General features: G+C 43.2%; 1 protein-coding gene across 14 annotated transcripts in view; it reads right to left on the bottom strand.

Annotated features, from left to right (window-relative positions):
• The window catches only part of ST7 (suppression of tumorigenicity 7), a 314,766-nt gene extending 294,107 nt beyond the window's left edge, over nt 1–20,659 (bottom strand). For 3 of the 14 annotated variants that reach the window (XR_004970975.1, XR_004970976.1, XR_004970974.1), the window contains exon 1: nt 20,403–20,651. Coding sequence is in view for 11 of the 14 variants with exons in the window: in XM_036328872.1 (XP_036184765.1) it covers nt 20,403–20,553 (151 nt within the window). In the remaining 3 variants the exon portion in view is untranslated. Of the gene's footprint in view, nt 1–20,402 lie in introns of all 14 variants that reach the window. The other 11 variants (XM_036328872.1, XM_036328883.1, XM_036328888.1 and 8 more) reach the window with 7 other exon arrangements.
• Between the last annotated feature and the right edge of the window lie 2,104 nt (nt 20,660–22,763).

Consider the following 22,763-nt stretch of genomic DNA (forward strand, 5'->3'; position numbering starts at 1 on the left):
GGAATTCATTCACTCTGGCAATTGCATCTGAGAAAACTATCCATTAGTTCCTTCTACCTAGATCCCTGTAGATGTTAGAGATTTTGCCCTTTCTAAAATCTAATTCATCACCTTTTCATTCGATTCTGAAATGTTTCACTTTTCCTCAAATTGACTAGGGTCCATTTCTGGTGCTTGCAACTAAAACCCCTTACTCTGTTTAACCACCAGCTCTCAATTGGCTAACTCGGCTTTCCCTCCACCAGTTTCTAATTTGCCACCAAACCCTGGCCCCTATTCTCCTTTCCACTGATAGTTAGGATGAAAATACAAAATTTCCCTATTTTCAATTATAACAGCTGCTAATCACACATGCCCACATCTGTTTTGTCTGATATCTGAGAAACTAAGAATTAAAATTCTTTCACCAAAGTATTTGTTCCCAAACTGGTTATTGTCTAGCTAGTCATGGAAAACACAAGTAGGAAATCTCTCACAGGATTCTCCCTGCAGCTCATCTAAAATAGTCCCTTACCACAAATTCTGATAACCCCTTCCTCTGATCCCACACACTCTCTGTTATAACAGCTAACTGCAATCAAACAATTAATTATTCATGCCTTCATGAAAGGAAAGGACCATGTCTCCTGGTCTCTGTATCCCCATGTGAGGGAAACAATTTTATCAGAAAGTAATCTAGGAAATGCTTCACATTTGAAATCACCATACTTCATATTAAATACACTCTGAGTTTACTATAATGTTCATTATTCACTACTAATATATATGAGTATCAACTATTGTTAAGCCTTTCTGATCATATTTAAAAATCAAGAGGGAATTATGCAGGGGCTTACAACATACTTCTTTATTACCTTGATATTTCCAACTAATTCATGACTCAACCTAGGTAAAATTTTGTGCACAACTCAAAAACTATACTGAATGTCCAGATTATGACCAGCCCATCAGTACTTCATTGACACTTCCAAAATACTGAATATTGAAAACTTCCTAAACAAATACTCTCAAGGTTTTATTATTATTATTTGCATAACTAATTCACTTCATTGTACTGATGGGGTGGTCATAATAATCTGGCCGGTCATAATAATATGGCCACTCAATGTAAATGCCAATTCACTCACATTAGCCTTCCCATCTCATTCTTTCTTTAGTATATATATCTTAAGTTTACACTTGGGAGTTGGTAATTATATGAATAAACAGAATGATCTAAAAGACCTTTTAAATTCCCATCTAATTTATGTTCGTACTCTCCAGTTTAACCTTAAAATGGATAATCAACAGGTTGAACATGAGTATCAACACCACACAGAATTCTCAAAGATCAACATGATGTGGTTTTCCCCAAACAATATAACTTTATATAGGAGAGTTTCAGAAATGCATAGACAGGCACCACCTAGTGGCAAAACGCATTACTCCAGATAAACATTACCATTGACAGTAGTACATCTAAATTAATTTACCTACCGAAATCTAAATCAGGGACAGTTATTCAGGATGCAATTTTGTTTAAATGTTTAATAACCATTTGGATACTAAATCAAGAGTAATACCAGTTTTAAGATAAATATTAAGACTACATAGCCATTAGGACAGTTCAAGTTCAGCTGTTTTAACATTCTTAATTGAATCTCTTAAAATTAAAATGGAAGGAAGTGAACAAATGCTTACACTGAGCATTCACTCTACCATGTGTTGAGTATACACATGTGCTACATCTCATTTAAACCCACAACATCCAAGTAAGAAAATTACTAGACAGAGAAACCAAGATGGCGGCATAGGTAAACACTGGAAATTGCTGCCTCCCACAACAACTTCAAAAATACAACTAAAAGACAAAACGGACATCATCTAGAACTACAGGAAGGCAGGCTGAGTGGAAATTCTAAAACAAGAAAGAAAGAGAAAAGCACACTGAGACTCAGAGGAGGTGCAGAAGTAAAGTGCAGAGGTATGGAGGCAAACGTGGCAAGGGCTGGCAACTGAGGACGCGGCTGTCTTTTTGAATCGGGAGGGAGTCACAAGCCCCCAACTGCTCAGACCTCCACTTCCGGGAAGTATCTGGGGACCCAGACTCATACAGGCAGAAACTGGACTGTCTGGCAGTGGGCAGAACTCGGAACTCGAGGGCGGCTTTCTCTCAGAGGTGCTTGCAGCGATTACCGGGACACTGAGACGCACGGCCTCTTAGGGCAGAGCTGAGGATCAGCCATAGCTGTTTGCTCCGCCCTGTTGATTCCCTGAGACCCTGCCCCACCCAAGCTGCGGCAGAGGCTTTTGCAGAATGCCCTGGCCCTTTAGAATCTGAAAATTACCTAACAAACTGCAGCTGGGCCAGACAGTTGCAGAACTTCCAAGAGAAGGCCCAAGGCCCCACAGCAGCTTGCATTGCTTCACAGCTGGGCCTCACCTGGACACCTCCAAACCCCAAACAAGGAAGGGGAATCTGCAGATCTCTTCATAGCTCCTGCTGGGTAGCCTCAGGAAGAGGCTAAATTAGCACCTCCTTAGATCCAAGAGCCAGTGTACCCAGTGGTCAGAGTGGGACCATCCAGATTACAACTCCTCAGATCCATAAGGGACACACTCAGGGGGAAGACTCAGTGAGCACCAAAGCCCCACTGAAGCAAGTCTTGCCCCAGAAGGGTGTCATCAGCACAGAAGTTCTCCCACCGTAGACACAGCTGATTCTCACAGCCAATTGGCCTGGAGGTCAATTCCTCCCAGTGATACCTACAACAATCAAGGCTTAACTACAACAAGACTGTGCATAAAGCCCACAAAGGAGTGCACCAAGAGTGTCCACTGCAGGTAATTGGGGAGGCTGAGCCACTGGGCCCTATAGGACACCAGCACAGAAAGCCACTCTATCAACACAGGGAAGCATAAAAAATGCAGAGACAAAGAAACAGGTCACAAATGACAGAAATGGAGGAAAGCAAACTACTGGATATAGAGTTCAAAACCACGGTTATAAGGTTTTTCAAGAATTTTCTAGAAACCACTGATAAACTTAGTGAGACCCTGGAGGATATGAAAAAAGACCAACTAGAAATTAAGCATACACTGACTGAAATAAAGAATATTATACAGAGATCCAACAGCAGACAAGAGGATCCAAAGAATCAAGTCAAAGATTTGAAATACAAAGAAGCAAAAAATACCCAACCAGAAAAGCAAAAAGAAAAAAGAATCCAAAAATATGAAGATAGTGTAAGGAGCCTCTGGGACAACTTCAAGCGCACAACATCCGAATTATAGGGGTGTCAGAAGAAGAGAGAGAGCAAGATATTGAAAACCTATTTGAAGAAATAATGACAGAAAACTTCCCCTACCTGGTCAAAGAAATAGACTTACAAGTCCAGGATGCACAGAGAACCCCAAACAAAAGGAATCCAAAGAGGACCACACCAAGACACATCATAATTAAAATGCCAAGAGCAAAAGAAAGAGAGAATCTTAAAAGCATCAAGAGAAAAAAAGTCAGTTACCTACAAGGGAGTACCCATACGACTGTCAGCTGATTTCTCAACAGAAACTATGCAGGCCAGAAGGGAGTGGCAAAAAATATTCAAAGTGATGAGTAGCAAGAACCTACAACCAAGATTACTTTACCCAGCAAAGCTATCATTCAGAATTGAAGGTCAGATAAAGAGCTTCACAGATAAGGAAAAGCTAAAGGAGTTCATCACCACCAAACCAGTATTATATGAAATGCTGAAAGGTATTCTTTAAGAAGAGGAAGAAGAAAAGGGTAAAGATAAAAATTATGAACAGCAAATACATATCTATCAACAAGTGAATCTAAAAATCAAGTGAATAAAAAATCTGATGAACAGAGTAAACTGGTGAATATAATAGAACCGGGGGCATAGAAAGGGAGTGGACTGACAATTCTTGGGGGGAAAGGGGTATGGGGGTGCAGGAAGAGACTGGACAAAAATAGTACACCTATGGATGTGGACAGTGGGAGGGGTAAGGGCAGAGGGTGGGGTGGGAACATGGTGGAAGAGAGCTATGGGGGGGAAAAAAGAGGAACAACTGTATTAATCTGAACAATAAAGATTTAATTAAAAAAAATTACTAGAATCACCACAGTACAAATGAGGAAACTGACCTTCAGATATTAAATAATTTTTCTAAATTACACAATCATTAAGTGATGAAGTCACCTCCTCATCTACTGCTCATCTAACTGTTCCTGGGTCCTTGGGGAAAATGAAGCAATACAATAAGTGAAGTGTATACAGACCAACTAAGCACTTAGTTTGGGCCATATATAACTGACTCTAAACATAGTGAGGTATAGTAGAAAAGATCATGGACTTTGGTCTCAGGCCTAAATTTAAACTAGTGTTAGCAGATTAATATTAACTTGGTTTTAGCAGAGCACAGCATTGGAGCTGGGACACAAAGGTGTCCATGCAAACAATATCGGCTTCTTAAAGAACCTACAGTCCTGCCCCTGGATAATTTTCACTTCTAATGGAGAAGATGACAGACAAGAAGGTCCTTTTGGCACACTGAGAAAGGCCATTTAACCCATAACCTCGGCAAAAAAAGATTTTTAATTGTGTCAAGATTGTTACCTTCACAAGAGAGGCTTTTATAAATTACTAGAGGCCAGTTCATGAAATTCGTGCACTTGGGAGGGTCCCTTGGCCCGGCCTGCACCCTCTCACAGTCCAGGAGCCCTCGGGGGATGTCTGACTGACAGCTTAGGCCCGCTCCTGCCACTGCCACTGCGCTCGCCAGCCATGAGCCCAGCTTCTGGCTCCCCTCTGTGGGAGCGCACTGACCACCAGGGGGCAGTTCCTACATTGAGCATCGGCCCCCTGGTGGTCAGTGTGCATCATAGCAACTGGTCATTCTGCTGACAGGTCAATTTGCATATTAGCCTTTTATTATATAGGATTCCTCCCAACTTTCAAAAATTTCCCCTCTCTACCCCTCTTCCTCCTGTTTGCAAAAGCTCACTTGCTCACACTCCCTCCCCCTCCTTCTCTCTCTCTCTCTCTCTCTCTCTCTCTCTCTCTCTCTCTCACACACACACACACACACACACACACACACACAACTGAGATGAATACATGCAAACTGGGGCTTCATGGAATTGTACTTCACTAACTACTTTAAATTTCTGCTTTCCAGTAGATATGCCCTTTACAATAAGGCTCAATTCTTCAAGTCCTTACATCTTCACATATTTAGATCAATTCCATTTTAAGAATTGAAGAATATAACAAATAGATGGGGGCAAAACTTAATCCAAAAGGACAAGACTTTGGAGCCAGATCTATGAAATTCCAGTTCTCACCTTAGCCGGTGTGTATCAGTGGATCGTGCATCGGCATGCAGACTGAAGGGTCCCAGGTTCGATTCCAGTCAAGGGCACATGCCCGGGTTGCAGGCCCAATCCCCAGTAGGAGCATGCAGGAGGCAGCTGATCAGTGATTCTCTCTCATCATTGATGTTTCTATCTCCCTCTCCCTTGCTCTCTGAAATCAATTAAAACATTAAAAAAAACAAACAACAACAACAAAAAAACAACAACAAGAAATTCCAGTTCTCCAGGAACTGATTATTAACACAATTGCCAGATAGGAGGGGGTTTGGTGTTTGGGTGACAAAGATAAAAGGAATTAAGAAATATAAATAGCCAGTTATAAAAATACTCATGAGATGTGAAGTACAGAATACAGAATATAGTCAATCCTATAATAAAAAGCTAATATGCAAAGCGACCTAACGGCAGAACAACCAGTCACTATGACATGCACTGACCACCAGGGGGCAGACACTCAATGCAGGAGCTGCCCCCTGGTGGTCAGTGTGCTCCCACATGTGGAGCACAGCTCAGCCAAAAGCCGGGCTCACAGCTAGCGAGCGCAGCAGTGGTGGTGGGAGCCTCTCCCGCCTCTGCAGCAGCACTAAGGATGTCCCCCAAGTGCTTCTAGACTGCAAGAGGGCACAGGCCAGGCTGAGGAACTCCCCCCGAGTGCACAAATCTCATGCACCGGGCCTCTAGTAATCCTAATATATATAAAGAGCTAGATGCCATCACACCCAATGGACAACCAGTCACCATGAAGTGCCTGGAGCACCTCTCGGTCTCCCCATCCCCCACCTCCCTAGCCGGTCACCATGAGGGGGGCTGGTGACGGGCAGGACTGGGGACTGTTGAGCAGAAGTAGCGGGCTACTTCGCAGGTGGCTGTGAGCTTAGCAGAGCAGTCATCCGGGCAGCAACAAGTTTCGCAAAGCAGTTGCGGGGCAGGGGAGTTTTGTGGAGCAGTTGCGGGGTGAGGAGAGCCTCGCGGAGCAGTGGCGGTGCGGGGGGAGATTCGCGGAGTGTCCAGCGGTGAGCTTCGCAGGGCGGCAGCAAGCTTCACGGAGCAGTCGAGGGGCCGTGAGCATCACGGAGCGTCCTGGGGTGGGGAGCTTCACGTAGAATCACAAGGTGGCAGAGGCCATGTGACGGAGGCCAGCCTAGGCCTAGGGACCCTAACCGCACACAATTTCATGTGCGCTGGGCCTCTAGTATTATAATAAGTCAGATGGGTACAAGACTTATCAGGATGATTACTTTGTGAGTTATATAAATGTCTAATCATTACATGGTACACCTGAAACTAATATATTATGTCAATGGAATTAAAAAATAAATTTTAAAAGTTTTAATTAACATTCCATAAAATTCAAGAAATAAAAAATTACAATTAAAATTAACCTAGCTTTAAATAACTGAATACATTATTTGAATTTTTTTAAAGAAGGGCCCTGGCTGGTTGCTCAGTGGTTAGACCATTGGCCTTGGAAGGAAGGGTCATGGGTTTGATTCCTGGACAAGGGCACATACCTCAGTTGCAGGTTCAATCCCCAGCCCCTGCTCTGGGTTCAATCAATGTGTCTCTCTCACATCGATGTTTCTCTCTCTCTCTCTCTCTCTCTCTCTGTTGTCTCTCCTCTCTAAAAATCAATGGAAAAAATATCCTTACTCCTCCAGTGAGGATTGAAAAAAAAAGAAAAAAGAGCATTGAAGGCCTGGGTGGAAAAAGGAGGAACATCTGTAATACTTTCAACAATAACTACAAATTTTTTAAATGATTAGTAAATAAGCCAGTCAGACAAAGACAACTATCACATGATCTCACACGTGGAATCTAAGGAACAAAATAAACTGATAAAATAAAAATAAAAATAAAAGGAGAACAATATGGTGGCATAGGTCACCGCCTGTACTCGCCACATCCCACAACCACACCTTAACCCCTAGAGTGCCGGGGAGCGCGATTGCACTCCTCCTGTCTTTTGCCAAAAGTGCCGGGAACGCTATCAAAGCTTCGAAATGGCATCCAGTTCTAAGTCTGCTTTTATTAGTGATGATGATATTGCTAAATATGTCAATGTAGTAAAGGTTTCCTTAAGTTTTTGAATATGTAACTTCATTTACTCGCGATTTATAATTTTTTTCCTAAACTGCTGTAAAATCAGCAAAAATGCCTTGGCAATTTTAGCATAGTTCCTAGGATATTGGTTGGCACTCTAAGGGTTAAAAACATGCTCAAAGTCACTAATCATCCTAGAATACAAATCAAAATGACAATGAGATACCATCTCACACCTGTCAGAATGTGTATCATCAACAAATCAACAAATGACAAGTGCTGGCGAGGATGTGGAGAAAAAGGAACCCTCATGCACTGCTGGTGGGAGTGCAGACTGGTGCAGCCACTGTGGAAACTAGTATGGAGTTTCCTCAAAAAATTAAAAATTTGACCCAGTAATCCCACTTCTAGGAATATATCTCAAGAAATCAGAAACACCAATCAGAAAGGATATATGCACCCCTATGTTCATAGCAGCACAATTTACAATAGCTAAGATTTGGAAACAGCCTAAGTGCCCATCAGCAGATGAATGGATTAAAAAACTGTGGCACGTATATACAATGGAATACTATCTGTATATATAAAACCCTAATATGCAAATAAACCAAATGGCAGAACAACTGAACAACCAAACAACCAGTCGCTATGACGTGCACTGACCACCAGGGGGCACACGCAGAACATGGTGAGCATCGGCAGCAGGTGGCAGAGCGCCGAACATGGTAGGTGTCAGCCTCAGCAGGATGGTGGAGCAGGTGAGCAGGGGCACCAGACCAAGGTGGGGTGCCGGTCACTGTCATCGGGGCAAGCCTCTGGTGGTTAACAAAAATTCTTTGCTCCCAGGAGCCGCGGTCCCTCCCAGCACTCGCACCTGCTGCCAGCGTCGGCCCCACTCACACCCACTGCTGGCTCCCGGCGCTGGCCCTGATCGCTCAACGCCTTCAGCGGGTGCAAGCAGCAGCTGCCAGCCCCGATCACCCCTCAGGGCTTCTCCACCTCCCCCTGCTCCTGAGGGGCGATCGGGACAGCAGCCGCCGCTCGCACCCGCTGTTGGCGCTGGCCCCAATTGCTCCACACTATCAGCGGGTGCGAGTGGGGCCAGCGTCATCAGTGTGTGGGAGCAGCAGTAGTGGGAGCAGGGCTGCTGGCAGAGAGGGGACCGGGGGCCATGGCAGGAGGGGCCAGGTGGGGGCACAGAGGATGGTCCGAGACCCGCCCCTGTGCCCACTGCAGCCTTGCGGCCCACAGTTCCTTTCAAGGTGCACAAATTTGTGCACTGGGCCCCGTGCTGCTATAAAAAAGAAGGAACTCTTATCATTTGCAACAGCATGGATGGACCTGGAGAGCATTATCCTAAGCGAAATAAGCCACTCGGAGAAAGATAAATATCACTTGATCTCACTCATTTGTGGAATACAATGCACAACATAAACTGATGAACAAAAATAGAACCAGAGACATAGAAGCATCAAACAGACTGAACAACCTATGAGGGAAGGTGGTGGGGGCAGGGGGTAAGAGATCAACCAAAGGACTTGTATGCATGCACATGAACAAAACCAATGAACAAAGGCAGTAAGGGGGTGAGGGCTTGTGCTTGGGGGTGGGAGGGGCTGGGCAAGGTGATGGGGGAAAAGGAGACTCATCTAATACATTAAACAATAAAGAGTTTAAATTTTTAAAAAAGAAAGAAATCAGAAACAATCAGAAAGGATATATGCACCCCTGTGTTCATAGCAGCACAATTTACAATAGCTAAGATTTGGAAACAGCCTAAGTGCCCATCAGCAGATGAGTGGATTAGAAAACTGTGGTACATCTACACAATGGAATGCTATGCTGCTGTAAAAATAAAAGAAAGAACTCTTACCATTCACAACAGCATGGATGGACATGGAGAGCATTATGCTAAGAGAAATAAGCCAGTCAGAGAAAAATATTTATCACATGATCTCACTCATTTGTGGAATATAATGAACATAAACTGATGAACAAAAACAGAGCCAGAGAAAAAATATCTTAGAATATAACAGAAGTAATCCTGTTATTTGCAGATTTTTAATATTTCCTACAACTTTTGTGATATTATACTATGTTAGTGCAGTTTTGGTAATATTATATTTAAAATCTTTTTTCCTTGAAATATTAATGTCTGTTGCAAGTAATATTATATTTAAAATCATTTTTCTTGAAATATTAGTGTTTATTGCATGTAAATGGCTAATTATTTTGTATCTACAATCTGGTAATAGATTTATTTTGTATATGGTAAAAAATGTTTTAATAAATAAAAAAGAATTATAATTCCTTTATTGTTGTTTTTTAAATATATCTTATTGATTTTTTACAGAGTGGAGGAGGGGTAGAGAATTACAAACATCGATGAGAGAGAAACACTGATCAGCTGCTTCCTGCACACCTCCTACTGGGGATGTGCCCACAACCAAGGTACATGCCCTTGATCAGAATCTAACCTGGGACCTTTCAGTCTGTAGGCCGACACTCTATCCACCAAGCCAAATCAGTTAGGGCTATAATTCCTTTGCTTTTAAAAAACTATCAGATATTGTTACATTATTTTCTGTAGGCAAGCAATCCTATGTAACAAAAGGCTAATATGCAAATTGTCCCCTGGAGAGTTTGACCAACAGGGAGTTTGACTGCTCACTATGACATGCGCTGTCCACCAGGGGCAGCGTGGAACAAAACAAGGCCCCAGCCAGCAGCCAGGGAAAGGAAGGCCCCAGCCAGCAGCCAGAAGAAAGGCCCCTGATCACCAGCCAGGCCTAGGGACCCTACCTATGTACGAATTTCGTGCACCAAGCCTCTAGTGAAAAATAACTATTCATGCAAAATCCAAACATTTTTAGGAATACTTTTATAGTCAAAACTAATTAATGTCTGCATCTTTGCTCAAACGTAAGTGATATTATGTTGTTATTGCTTCTGTATCTCCCTCCAAGAAAATGTTTGTTCAAATAATGGGGGGGGGGGGGGGAGTTTATTCTTAGAATGGTCTTCTCCAACTGATTGGATTTGCTTTTAGATTTTTTTGTTGTTGATATACTTTCTATTGATTTCAGGGAAAGGAAGGGAGAGAAAAAGATAGAAACATCAATGATGAGAAGCATGCCCCCTACTGGTGATTGAGCCTGCAACCCAGGCATATGCCTGACCAGGGATTGAACCATGTCCTCCTGGTTCATTGGTCGGTACTCAACCACTGAGGCATATCGGCCAGGCTGCTATTAGATTTTTTGTATTACAATTTCAGACTTACCGAATGATAATACATATATACAATTTCCAGTTTAGAGAAAAAACAATTGAGAAGCAAGTTTCTAATATTTAAAAACTACAATTTAGCTTCTCATTCTTCATCTCTCAAATGTAACAATTTAAAGCACTCTCTTTGCTAAAAGAGGCAAATAAGTTTGGAAAAAAAATTTTCTCTTTAACCCATAATTTCAAGTACTTTGAGCCTGAACTGAGAAAAGTATAATTTGTTGTGCTTTATTTTAAATAATATATATAAATAAGGAAGGAAGTATCCTCCCACTCCAACAGAGTCCTAAGGAAAGGTACAAACCAGATCATACCAGGTCTTACCATTGTGACATTATAGGAATCTACTAGTAAATATATGTCACAGAAAGAAAACCAATTGAGTCAAGTGGATGTAATAAATTGATAAACCCCTGAAGAGCATTACTTTATTAATTCTATTAATAATGCTTAATAAACAGTACCTATCAAATAAAGGAAAAAGATCATTTGTAAAAAAAGTAAATTTCATTCTCTTATTCCCAAGAAGAAACTAGAAACTGGAAAAACTCAACAGAGGGAAGAACTGTAAGCATTCTATTAGCTACTGCTAATCAAATAACACTTTAGAATGTTATTACAACTGACTTCTAGATCACACATAAATTCAAACTGCTTATATTTAAAAGCCACTTCTTTTTTAACGACTATAGTCTGAGAATGTTAAGTGATTATACTATTTTACACTGCTAAGCTTTTTTATTTTAAATAAATAAGACTCCCTTCCTCACTCACCTAAGAGATTCCTTTAAAATCCTCTACAGGCTTGCTCAAAATTTCATAAAGACTGACACTTAACCAAAATTCTGTACTTAGATTTGGAGGTCAACTTAAGGAACAAAAACTATGCTTCTAACTAATATATTTTCAGTTTCCTAAAATTCAGAGGGAGAAAAAAATGCTCTCTCAGATAAATGCTGCCTTATTTTGCTGAGATATTTAGTAATTGCAATTAAACAGTGACTCCTCTGGCCACAGACACAGCTAATACGAAAAACTGCTAGAACTAACTGGGCCTGTCAGTTTCTAATTTTAGCACAGTTGGTAGTGCAGAAATGCCTGCTGTATTTGAAGGATTGGTAACAGTAATACACGGGCAACTGTCCTGCTCCACGGTAATATCAAAAATGAATTTCATTACATATTCTCTCTCTTCCGGGAAACTCAAAACCCTTTATAGCTATCTTTACAATGACATCGCAAATAGAATAAGGATGTTGGGAGATAGTAATTCATATTTACGACAAACAAATGGTCAGTAGTATGGTTACAAACAATCCATTATCCTGTTCAGTGCCTTTTTTTTTTATTATTCTTTAGGAAGACTATCCAGGATAAATGAAATCCCATGTATTTTAACCTGTCATTTCACGGTGGCAGACAAAGCCCTTCGAATACAAACTTCTACAGAAACAAGCTATTATAATGCCTTGGATTTAAATAGTTTACAGTCTACAAAGGACTGTCTGATTCACTTTACCATCTCCTATGAAGTCGCATTCCATTATTCACCAAGCTGGAAAGCCAACTATCTGTACCACACAAATATTCACAGAATGCCCAAGGGTGGTGGCCACTGCAGTTTATTTAAGAAGCATGAACACGTCTCAAGTAATATTTGTCCAGTCGTACGCTTCCTATCAATGCCATGCCAGTCCCACACCTAGACAATCACTAAGCTGTCCTGACCCACCTGACCAGTCACACTTAGACCATACCATCCCTTCTTCCCCATAGTGTTTTCCCGTTCGGAATTTCTCCTCTGAATACACAGGAACACCTTTTCCCACCTTTTTCTTCAGTCTCTCGCCCAGCTACCTCAGAAGTATCCTTTTATCTCTCTCTCAGTTTCAGCTGTGAACCAAATAATCAGCCCAGCCCTGAGAGCTGAGCAGTAACAATAACCCTCCGATCCAGGGAAAGAAAACCCTTTCAGCGGTTCTCAAGCTGTGGGTCACGAACAATGAAAATACATCCTGCATATCAGATATTTACATTACGATTCATAACAGTAGCAACATTACAGTTATGAAGTAGCAACGAAAGTAATGTTATGGTTGGGGGTCACCACAACATGAGGAACTGTATTAAAGGGCCGTGGCATTAGGAAGGTTGAGAACCACTGCTAGGTGGTGAAGTAAAGTAGGACCACCAGTGCTATCAATCTGGGAAAGCCTTATAAATGCCCGAAGTAATCTACGCATCCCTCTTTTCATTTATCATCACTGAGCAATGAGAATATGATAGAAATACAAGAAATGAAAAAGTCATAATGCCCACGCTCAAGCTCTTCTGGGTATACTAAGGAAATAGTCTCCCAAAAATCTCCACCAAGTTCTCATTCTCATTAATAAATTAAGCTGCTTTCTCATTAAAATACATGTTTTAATGCGTTCACTTGTATTGCTTCATTTAATAGGACAACTAGTATTATAACAGTAATAGTTTTGCTTTGAACAATTTTCATTCCACGGGTACAAAGAAACTATCAGCTATATAGTTGTTTATATGGGATATAAACAGACTGTGGGAGCCTAACAAAAGCAGAAAGCACAGTGCCTGGCTCATGTAAGAATTCAATAAATGTTAATTCTTCATCCCCTCCTAGTTCCAATCTACATATTTACACTGGATCTTCACACACACACACACACACACACACACACACACACACACACAGTGGGGCCTTGACTTACGAGTGTCCCGACTAACGAGTTTTTTGAGATACCAGCTGTCTCTTGGCCGATTTTTTACATTGAGTTGACAGAGTAATTTGAGTTAACGAGCTCGGTCTCGGAACGAATTAAACTCGTAAGTCAAGGCCCCACTGTATGTATGTATATATACATATATGTGTGTGTGGGTGTGTGTGTGTGTATTTCAGAGAGGAAGGGAGAGAGAGAGAGGGATAGAAACATCAATGATGAGAGAGAATTGGCTTCCTCCTGCACATCCCACACTGGGGATGGAACCTGCAACCCAGGCATGTGCCCTGAGTGGGAATGGAACCGTGACCTCCTGGTTCATAGGTCAACCCTCAACCACTGAGCCACGCCAGCCAAGCTGGATCTTATTTTTAAGATCTAATTTCAACCAGGCATGATTCTTGCTCAGAGGAAGCAAAATATACTTGGAAGCATTAGTGAACTTGGCAGTATATTAGGGGATATTAATTGTTCAGCACAGAAAACAAGTACAGGAACTGGGAGGAATACAACTGACATGAGATGTGTGTCCCAATAATAATCGACAGGAGTGATGAAACTTTAACCCTTTGAGTGCCAACCAATATCCTAGTTCATGCCAAAATTGCCAAGGCATTTTTGCTGATTTTACAGCAATTTAGGAAAAAAATTATGAATCGCAAGTAAATGAAGTTACATATTCAAAAACTTAAGGAAACCTTTACTAGACTGACATATTTAGCAATATCATTATCACTAATAAAAGCAGACTTAGAACTGGACGCCATTTCGAAGCTTTGATAGCGCTCCCGGCACTTTTGGCGAAAGACAGGAAGAGCGCGATCGCGCTCCCTGGCACTCTAGGGGTTGATTTTACAGGTACATGCTTTTCCAAATGAGTGAATAAGCAAACCAGTGGATGAATGAATTAACCAGTGAATGAACACAGTCTAGAGTCAGTGAAATGGACTAGAACAACCAGGTATACGATAAATGGCAATATTACTGCTGAGTCACTACAACCAAGTGACACAGTTTTTCATTCATTCAACAAATACATACTGAGTATGTGTTAGGCCCAAATACTCACTGTTCAAGATCCTGGGAATACACAGTAAGACAAAGCAAGATAAATGAAGTCCCTATTCTCAATGAGTTTACAGTCACATGGGACAACTATTATCCTGGCTTACAAAGTATGATCATCTGACCCCTACAATAAATAAATAAACAAGAACTATACCAAACCATGCTCAGTGCTAAGCAGAGAATTCAAATCAGGTGATACTACAATGACTAGATGGTCATTTTAAATTGGATCATGAAGAAGAACCCCTTGAAAGAAGATAATGAATGTATTTAAGCAGAGATGTGATTACTAAGAAGACTATCATGCAAAAATCAAGTAGAAAAGCTTTCTGGTGGAGGGAACAGATAGTGTACCTGGTAAAAGCCATAAGGTCAAGCAAATATGATTAAGAATGAGAGAGAAATTATAACATGTCTGGAGGGTAGTGACCTCGATGAAGAATGGTAGAAATTCAGATAGAAGGGGTGGAAAGGGGTCAGACCCTCAGACTTTGTAAGCCAGGGTAATATATTTGGATTTTATTTTTGAGATGGAAAGCCACTGAAGGAAGCCACATGAAATCTGGAGTTGTGTTCACTAAGAATTAAGAATCCAAACTGGAAAAAAACATATTAAGTCTACGTATTTGCTTGGTTCTATACCCTGTACTCAATGAAATTTATCCCAAGACAGTGAAACAGAATCCTATAGCCAGAAAGAACCTTAAGGAATGCAAAGCTAGCATTGTACATGTATGGAAACTGAGAGAGAAAAAAAGCATCATTCAGGTTGCTTCATTAATGGCCGAGAAAAACGTCTCCAGAATAAGAGCAACTAAGATGTCTAGGATATAGCCTCAACTCAGAGCTGACATTAATCAGGAAACTGTCCTTGTACGTGTTCATACACTGGATTACCATGAATTAGATGCACATGACCTATCAGGAAAATTTTTTAAGTTTTTGTGACAGCTTTAGACCTCCATCTAAAACTGGAAATTCAGATGATGCACATCTGAATCAATTCCACTGTTCCTATCCCAACTCACTGGGTACACAATAATTTGAAGATTCATTTACAGAGTGAATCATAAGAAGCTACTATGTACAAGGAATTGTACTGGGAAACGAAGAACGAGTCTAGTAGAAGCCATGAAGCACATTTCCAGAAAGAGCGATACCTACACACAAACACGGACACACATTGCAAGGTAAAAATACTGATACACAGTGCAAGGTAAAAATAGCCAACATGCCTCTCAGAACATGCACTGTAAAAGTTGGAAGAAATATTTCTTTCAATTGAAACAATCAGAAGGCAGCATGCAAGGTAGTCCTTGAAGGATTGGTGGGATTTACAGATGGAAGAAGATTTTAAACAGGCACAGCAGGGGCAAAAGAAGTAGGTAAACTGAAAGCAGGCCCTCCAGATAAGGCCAGTGTTAATTAAATTTAGAGCAACTATTTCCAGTATGAAAATACTCAAAACTAGCTGTACCTGAAGTTATGTATCATTTCAGTTCAGTAATGAGAATTTTGCATCTGTATTTATCACCTTAAATCACACACACACACGTTTTATAATATAAACAACACTAAGTTTAGGTGAGACCATTACATTGGTTTTCCAAAAGCAATGAAATACAATTTCAAAGATCTTTGAAACCTTGCTTTCCAGGAAACAGAGAAAGAATTGAAAAATCACTTGTGTGGTACAAAAATGGCAATGTTTTCAATGCAACATCTAAAATCTCAGAACATAAGGTAGATGAGAAAGTGATATCAATATCACAGTATAAAGTAAATTATAGCACTATTTTTAAACTAACCTATTCTACTGTTTTTCTTGAATATATTATATCCTGCATGGCTACTCCTATTTATTAATTTTCTGTCCTTCTGGAAAAGCACTGTTTTAGGATGTTAATTCACTTAAAAAGTGACAATTATATAATTCAGAGGGTTTTTTAAATCATATTAAAAGTTCATTGTATTTTCAGTAAATCATAAAACTATTTTAACACTCTCTTATCCAACTCAAGGGCAGATAATCAAAAAAGCAATTATCAAAGCTAACCAGTACATGCTATTTCTAATGTTTGCTTTTTCCACTTTCCTTCTTCAAAGTCACTTTTCATTATTAGGTTTGGTTGCCTAACTGGAGTTTTCTCCGTGTGGCCTGTGGAATTGTTTGTACTCTATCCCTACCCTAAATGGCAGCTCGATGCAATGAAGGGCAAGCAAATCCAGGCAGTGGAAGTAGAGAAGGAGAACAATGAAACTAAGGCACAGCATGAAAAGAACCTTGAAGGTATTTTTCATTGGAAAACTACACATGATGGGAGAACTGCAAAGAGATCATTGTTCAATAAAGTCCTTTCCTTTACCGTTTTAAATTCCACAGGATTCCCAGTTCTCTGAATCCTACCTGCCCTTTCACATATTCGTGCCTTTGTTTGGGAGGCCCATCCTCTGTGTCCCCAACTCACAACTGTGGAATTCTCCCCATCCCCCAAGACTCAGTCCAAAAGAAGCCCCCATGGCCTTGCCCTGCTCCACTTTGCATCATGAGACGTTGTACCCACGTTGTCAACTCTTTATTTAACCTGAGTTTTACAAACTTGCATAATCTTTCCCATCATAACCTGTCACAGTGCCCTATGCATAGGAGGCATTCAAGAAAATTTTCATGGGTTTAGCATATTTACCACAAAATAGGATCAAATGAGGCCAGAAATATTAGAGATGCCATCCGTAATCAAGATACGGAGAAAAACAAGCCACGTAGATTTCCAGGACAACTCAGGAACATTTTTACCAGAGTCCACGGGCCGACAAGGGCAGAGCTGGGTCTGTGTCCTGGGAGCCCCGGCTCAGGGACTGCCCTCCCTGCAGCTCGTCCTCAGCTTTCCTGAGGAGGAAGGCCCGCCCCAACCACCCACAACTCCCTAAAACAGCGGTTCTCAACCTGTGGGTCGTGACCCCTTTGGGGGTTGAACGACCCTTTCACAGGGGTCGCCTAAGACCATCGGAAAACACATATATTGTTTTTGTGATTAATCACAATGCTTTAATTATGTTCAATTTGTAACAATGAAAATACATCCTGTATATCAGATATTTACATTATGATTCATAACAGTAGCAAAATTACAGTTATGAAGTAGCAATGAAAATAATTTTATGGTTGGGGGTCACCACAACATGAGGAACTGTATTAAAGGGTCACAGCATTAGGAAGGTTGAGAACCACTGCCCTAAAAGCAGCTTTAGACTCAGCTGCTCTCCAGGGACACCTGCCTTCACCTCACAGGAAGAGCTAGCACCACAGGGCTTAGGAACAGCAAAATGAGTCCCACAAGAACCCCTTAGATCTCCCTGCAAGAACAAAGTTCCACCATGGGAGGTTTCAGTGTCTGCCTCTCCCCCTTCTTCCCCCAGAAACAGCAGAGGTCGCTGCTCTCAGGGTGCTTCTCCTTTTACCTCGCTTTATGACTAAAATGTGCATAAAACCAAACGGAAAACAGACGTCTTGCATCACTGTGGAAAACTGCCTCAGTCTCCCTCTATCGTGTAGCTGATGAGATTCTACCCAGGTGGCCTATTCATCTTCGTATTTTCTCTTATAAGCTCAAATGAGAAATGAACCTATTCAAATTAACAAAGGTATTTGTGAAAAAAGCTAGATTAAAGTTGCTGTGAGAAGACCTAATACTAGTAATTTCTTCTTTAAAAGACTACACACATTCCCAACATGTACCTTTTGCTTTTTTGCCTGTTCTGCATAAAGTATTGTTATGTAGCAGTGATGGCGAACCTATGACAGGCGTGTCAGAGGTTACACACGAACTCATTTTTTTGGTTGATTTTTCTTTGTTAAATGGCATTTAAATATATAAAATAAATATCAAAAATATAAATCTTTGCTTTACTATGGTTGCAAAGATCAAAAAATTTCTATATGTGACACAGCACCAGAGTTAAGTTAGGGTTTTTCAAAATGCTGACACGCGAGCTCAAAAGGTTCATCATCACTAGTATTATAGCATTTTGTGGGCACATGAACACATATACACATATGGATGACTACTTAACCTACTTTAAGAAAATATAGTACACAAATGTGTGTTCTGAAATATAAATTTTAAATGAGAAACATTCACATTTTTAAAATCCTACAATGACTCTTTTGGGAGAAAAAAATAAGACCCACTTACCAATAAATATGATTCCCTTACTACATATATTCAAGCAACTTCTTAAAATTACAGGACTTTGGGACCAGAAGTATCTTAGAGATGTACTTACATAAAGCAAGGAAGACAGTACTGTGACAAGCAGCCACTCTAACATGAAAAGCCCGAAAGCCATGGTCCATGGGATGACTGAATCCAAGGCCTGAGCAGTGACTATTAAAGCGGTAAGTGACGCCAGGGTGCAGAACCCTATCTGCTTGGCAGGGGTACTCACCCAGGGGACACTATGAAACCATGTAAATACGAGCATGAGTTCAAGTGCTGAAGATGTCTGAGGTTTCTATTGAAAAGCACAGCACGAGCTCAGTAAGGACATCATCTCAAGTATGCAAACAGCTGTGTCAGTGCAGTGAGCACCACACGGGAAAATAAATGCATTTCCAGACCTGGACTCCGAGCATGTCAATCACACACTAGGTAGGAAATATATACACAGACATAGACATAGACATGGCATATACATATACTCAGGACTGTAAGAAGTTCCCAAAGTACTGTGAAATTAAAAAAATATATAGCCCTGGCTGGTTTGGCTCAGTGGATAGAGCGTCAGCCTGCGGACTGGAGGGTCCTGAGTTTGATGCCAGTTGGGGGCACATGCCTGGGTTGTGGGCTCAGTCCCCGGTGGGGGGGGGGGGTGCAGGAGGCAGCCAATCGGTGGTCCTCTCTCATCATTGATGTTTCTCTCTTTCCCTCTCCCTCCCTGAAATCAATAAGAATATATTTTTTAAAAAAAAATACAAAATATATCTAGTCCCACAACTATTTCCAGACTTCACCCCCCCTGCAAAATACACTTTGTTTCTGCACCGTCCCTGGAGCTGGTGAGTGTCCTTCGCGGCTTTCTGAGGACTCGGTTTATTCCCATCTCATAGCTTCGCGCACTCGCGGCCGCGGCTGAGACCTGCGGGCCCGACCGGCTCCCGGGGCCGCGAGCGGGTCACCGAGCAGCGTCCTCCGCCCTGCGCTCGCGCCTCCTCTCCCCCTTCGCCCTTCCGGTGGGCACCCCGACCGGCACCCCGACCCCGAGCAACACCTGCGGGGACCCCTCCCGGGCCCGGGTCAGAGCGACGCCCCGCCCACCCCACCCCCAGGGGCCCGAACGCGGGCGGGTCAGGGCGCGCCTCCGGGACGGCCCCCCTCGGAGGCTTCGCTGCCGGGCGCCCCCCGTCCCCCGGTCAGCACCCCAGGGGGCGCCCGCGGCCGCCGAGCCCGCCGGCGGGGACAGACCCCTCGCCCGCCCGCCCCGCGCACGTCCAGCACCCGCGGCCGGACGGGCGAGGAAGGACGCGGGGCCAGGCCGGACCCCGCGGGGTCACTCGCGGGCCCTCGCCCCCAGCCCCGTCCTCCTCCGTCGCCCGCCCACGAGCACCGGGAGGGCGGCCGGAACCGGCCGCGGTGCCGTCGCCGCGGCCCGGCCCGCCTCGCGGCGTGTGCGCGGCGCCTCCTCCCCCGGGTCGCGGGGCCGGGGGGGGCGGGGGGGGCCGGCCGTTCACAAACGGCCCGCGGGCCGGCGGCCGCCCGAGGCGCGGCGCCCCCAGCAGGTGGCCCCGGCGGCGGAGTCCGGCCCCGCGCGCCCGCCCCCGCCCCCGCCCGGCCGGCCCGCGGCCCCGCGCGAGTTGCACCAACTTTCCGGCGGGGAGGCCCGGCGGCGCGGGGCGGCCTGACCTGAGCTCCAGTTGTCGTTGAGCTTCAAGGGCACCCGCAGGATGTAGACCAGGAAGAGCACGAGGAAGAACCACACGGTCCAGAGGTACGTCCAGGACCACACGACGCAGGACTTGAGCTGCTCCAGAAAGCCCGCGCCCGCCTCGGCCATCTTCCCGCGGCGCTGCGCGGCGGCCGCGCTCCCGGTGTCTGTCGGATGATTCACCGGCCGAGGCGCCGCTCGCGCCGCCGCCGCCGCCGCCCGGAGCGCCCCCAGCCCGCCGCCCGGAGCCGCGCGCCCGCCGCCCGCCCAGCCGCCCGCCGGCTCTCCGAGGCCCCTGCGAGCGGCTCGGGAGCGGTCACGTGGCCCTGCCCCTCCGGGTCCACGCCGTTTATTTTTATTAGACTTATATTTAGAAAGGCGGCCCAGGGGCACTCGGGACTAAGCACAGCAAGTGTGGAGGCTTCCTGCAGGCCAGGCCCCACTGCAAGGTCTGTACAACCTAATGCGATCCTCCGGTCACTCCCATTATACAGAGAGGTAAACTGAGGCACAAGGGCATGGTACCTTAAACTGAGACAAGAATTCAATTGCAAGGTCTGTATAATCTAATGTGATCCTCCAGTAACTCCCATTATACAGAGAGGTAAACTGAGGCGCAAAGACATGGAGCAGTTTACCTTAAACTGAGACAAGAATTCAATTGCAAGGTCTGTATAATCTAATGCGATCCTCCAGTAACTCCCATTATACAGAGAGGTAAACTGAGGCGCAAAGACATGGAGCAGTTTACCTTAAACTGAAACAAGAATTCAGTTGCAATCTGATGGATGCCAGGGCATGAGGGCCTGAACCCCACACTCTTTCTTTCTCTGAGCCTCGGGAAAGAACCACTCCCCCCACGCACACACACACTAGAAAAAATGTCACCGGTTTGTAGGCCTGAAGAGCAATCACTCTCAAGCAAGACTTGGCTTGTGCACGCTATTTACCTTGGTTTTGTCTTCCTTGAATCAGCATGGGGGTTTTCCAAAGAAATGTCTTGAAAGAATGTTTATCCTCCAATTTGGGGAGCAATCACAGTTCAAACCATGCTTGGCCCGCTTTTAATGATATAAACAATTCTCTGGGATAATATTGGCTTATTTTGAACTGGCTACTTTAAACAAGAAGTCAAGCATAAACTGCTAAATAAAATGTGGTCTTTAACCAAGTGGACATTTAAAGTCTGTTTCTGTCTATAATTCATTTCACTTTCTATGTATTAGATGGTAATAAAGCAATTGCAGGTTATCCAATCTACAGCCAAGACTTTTAGAATTCTGAGCGTTCAGCAGAATATTTTATTATAAATATTGTTTTGCCTACTTATAGTTTTCACCGTAATAAAACAAGCTCCTTTAACTTTTACATGTAGGACCTATTCATGGCATGCATAATAGAACTACTCTCATATTCTCACTAATTCCAACCCCAAAGCTCCTGGTCTTCACACACTTGATCTGCTACAGCAGTGAGATACAGGCAAGGATAAGAGACATTGACACACACACATTTTATAATTATTTGTGGCAGAACAGTACCAAACAGCTTTGTATCTAACAATGATGCCTAGAGTCTCAGAATAAAACATCAGTACAGGCCCTGGCCAGGTAGCCCAGTTGCTTAGCGTGTCATCCCCATAAACCAAGATTGTGGGTTCAATCCCCGTTCAGGGCACGTACAAGAATCAACCAAAGAATGCGTAAATAAGTGGAACAACAAATTGATGGTTCTCTCCCCCTTCCTGTCTCTCTAAAAATCAATAATTTTTTTAAAAAAGAAACTGAGAACTTCATATGTTCAAAAAGCAAACAAGCAAAAACTTGAGTACATGAACCATTTTGTGTGATGACTAACCCACCGGATTCCCTGTGATAGGATTCTCCACTGAATTTAAAGGAACATCCCGGGACCTGGATTGTTGCTGTCAGTAAATCTCAAAAGAAGAACATAAATATGACTCAGTTGAACTGAGTATCAACTAGATGCTGCTGGAGGGTCAGTCCCATCTTACTCATCATCGCCTCTGAGAGGTGTGCAGCCAAGGAAGGGGGTGGGGTTGGAAACTGTCTATGTGCTTGGACACAGAAGCAAGAAAGCATGATCTCTTGGGAACTGCAGTGGCTTCGGTATGGTTGGAGTGCAGGCTCTACGTGGACTGGTGTCAAGAGAGAAAACTGAAGATGATCTGATTTTAAAAGGCCTTATAGAGGCACTAAGGTATTGAACACACTAATCCAAGTGACCAAAGCAGTGACTTAAGTGGGAATTAAGTCTTAGGGCATCAAAGTTTTACGGTATGCCTCAGATCTAACACATCTCTCTATTATCTTAAGACT

This window comes from Myotis myotis, unplaced genomic scaffold (assembly GCF_014108235.1).
Source record: "Myotis myotis isolate mMyoMyo1 unplaced genomic scaffold, mMyoMyo1.p scaffold_m19_p_11, whole genome shotgun sequence".
Lineage (NCBI taxonomy): Eukaryota > Metazoa > Chordata > Mammalia > Chiroptera > Vespertilionidae > Myotis > Myotis myotis.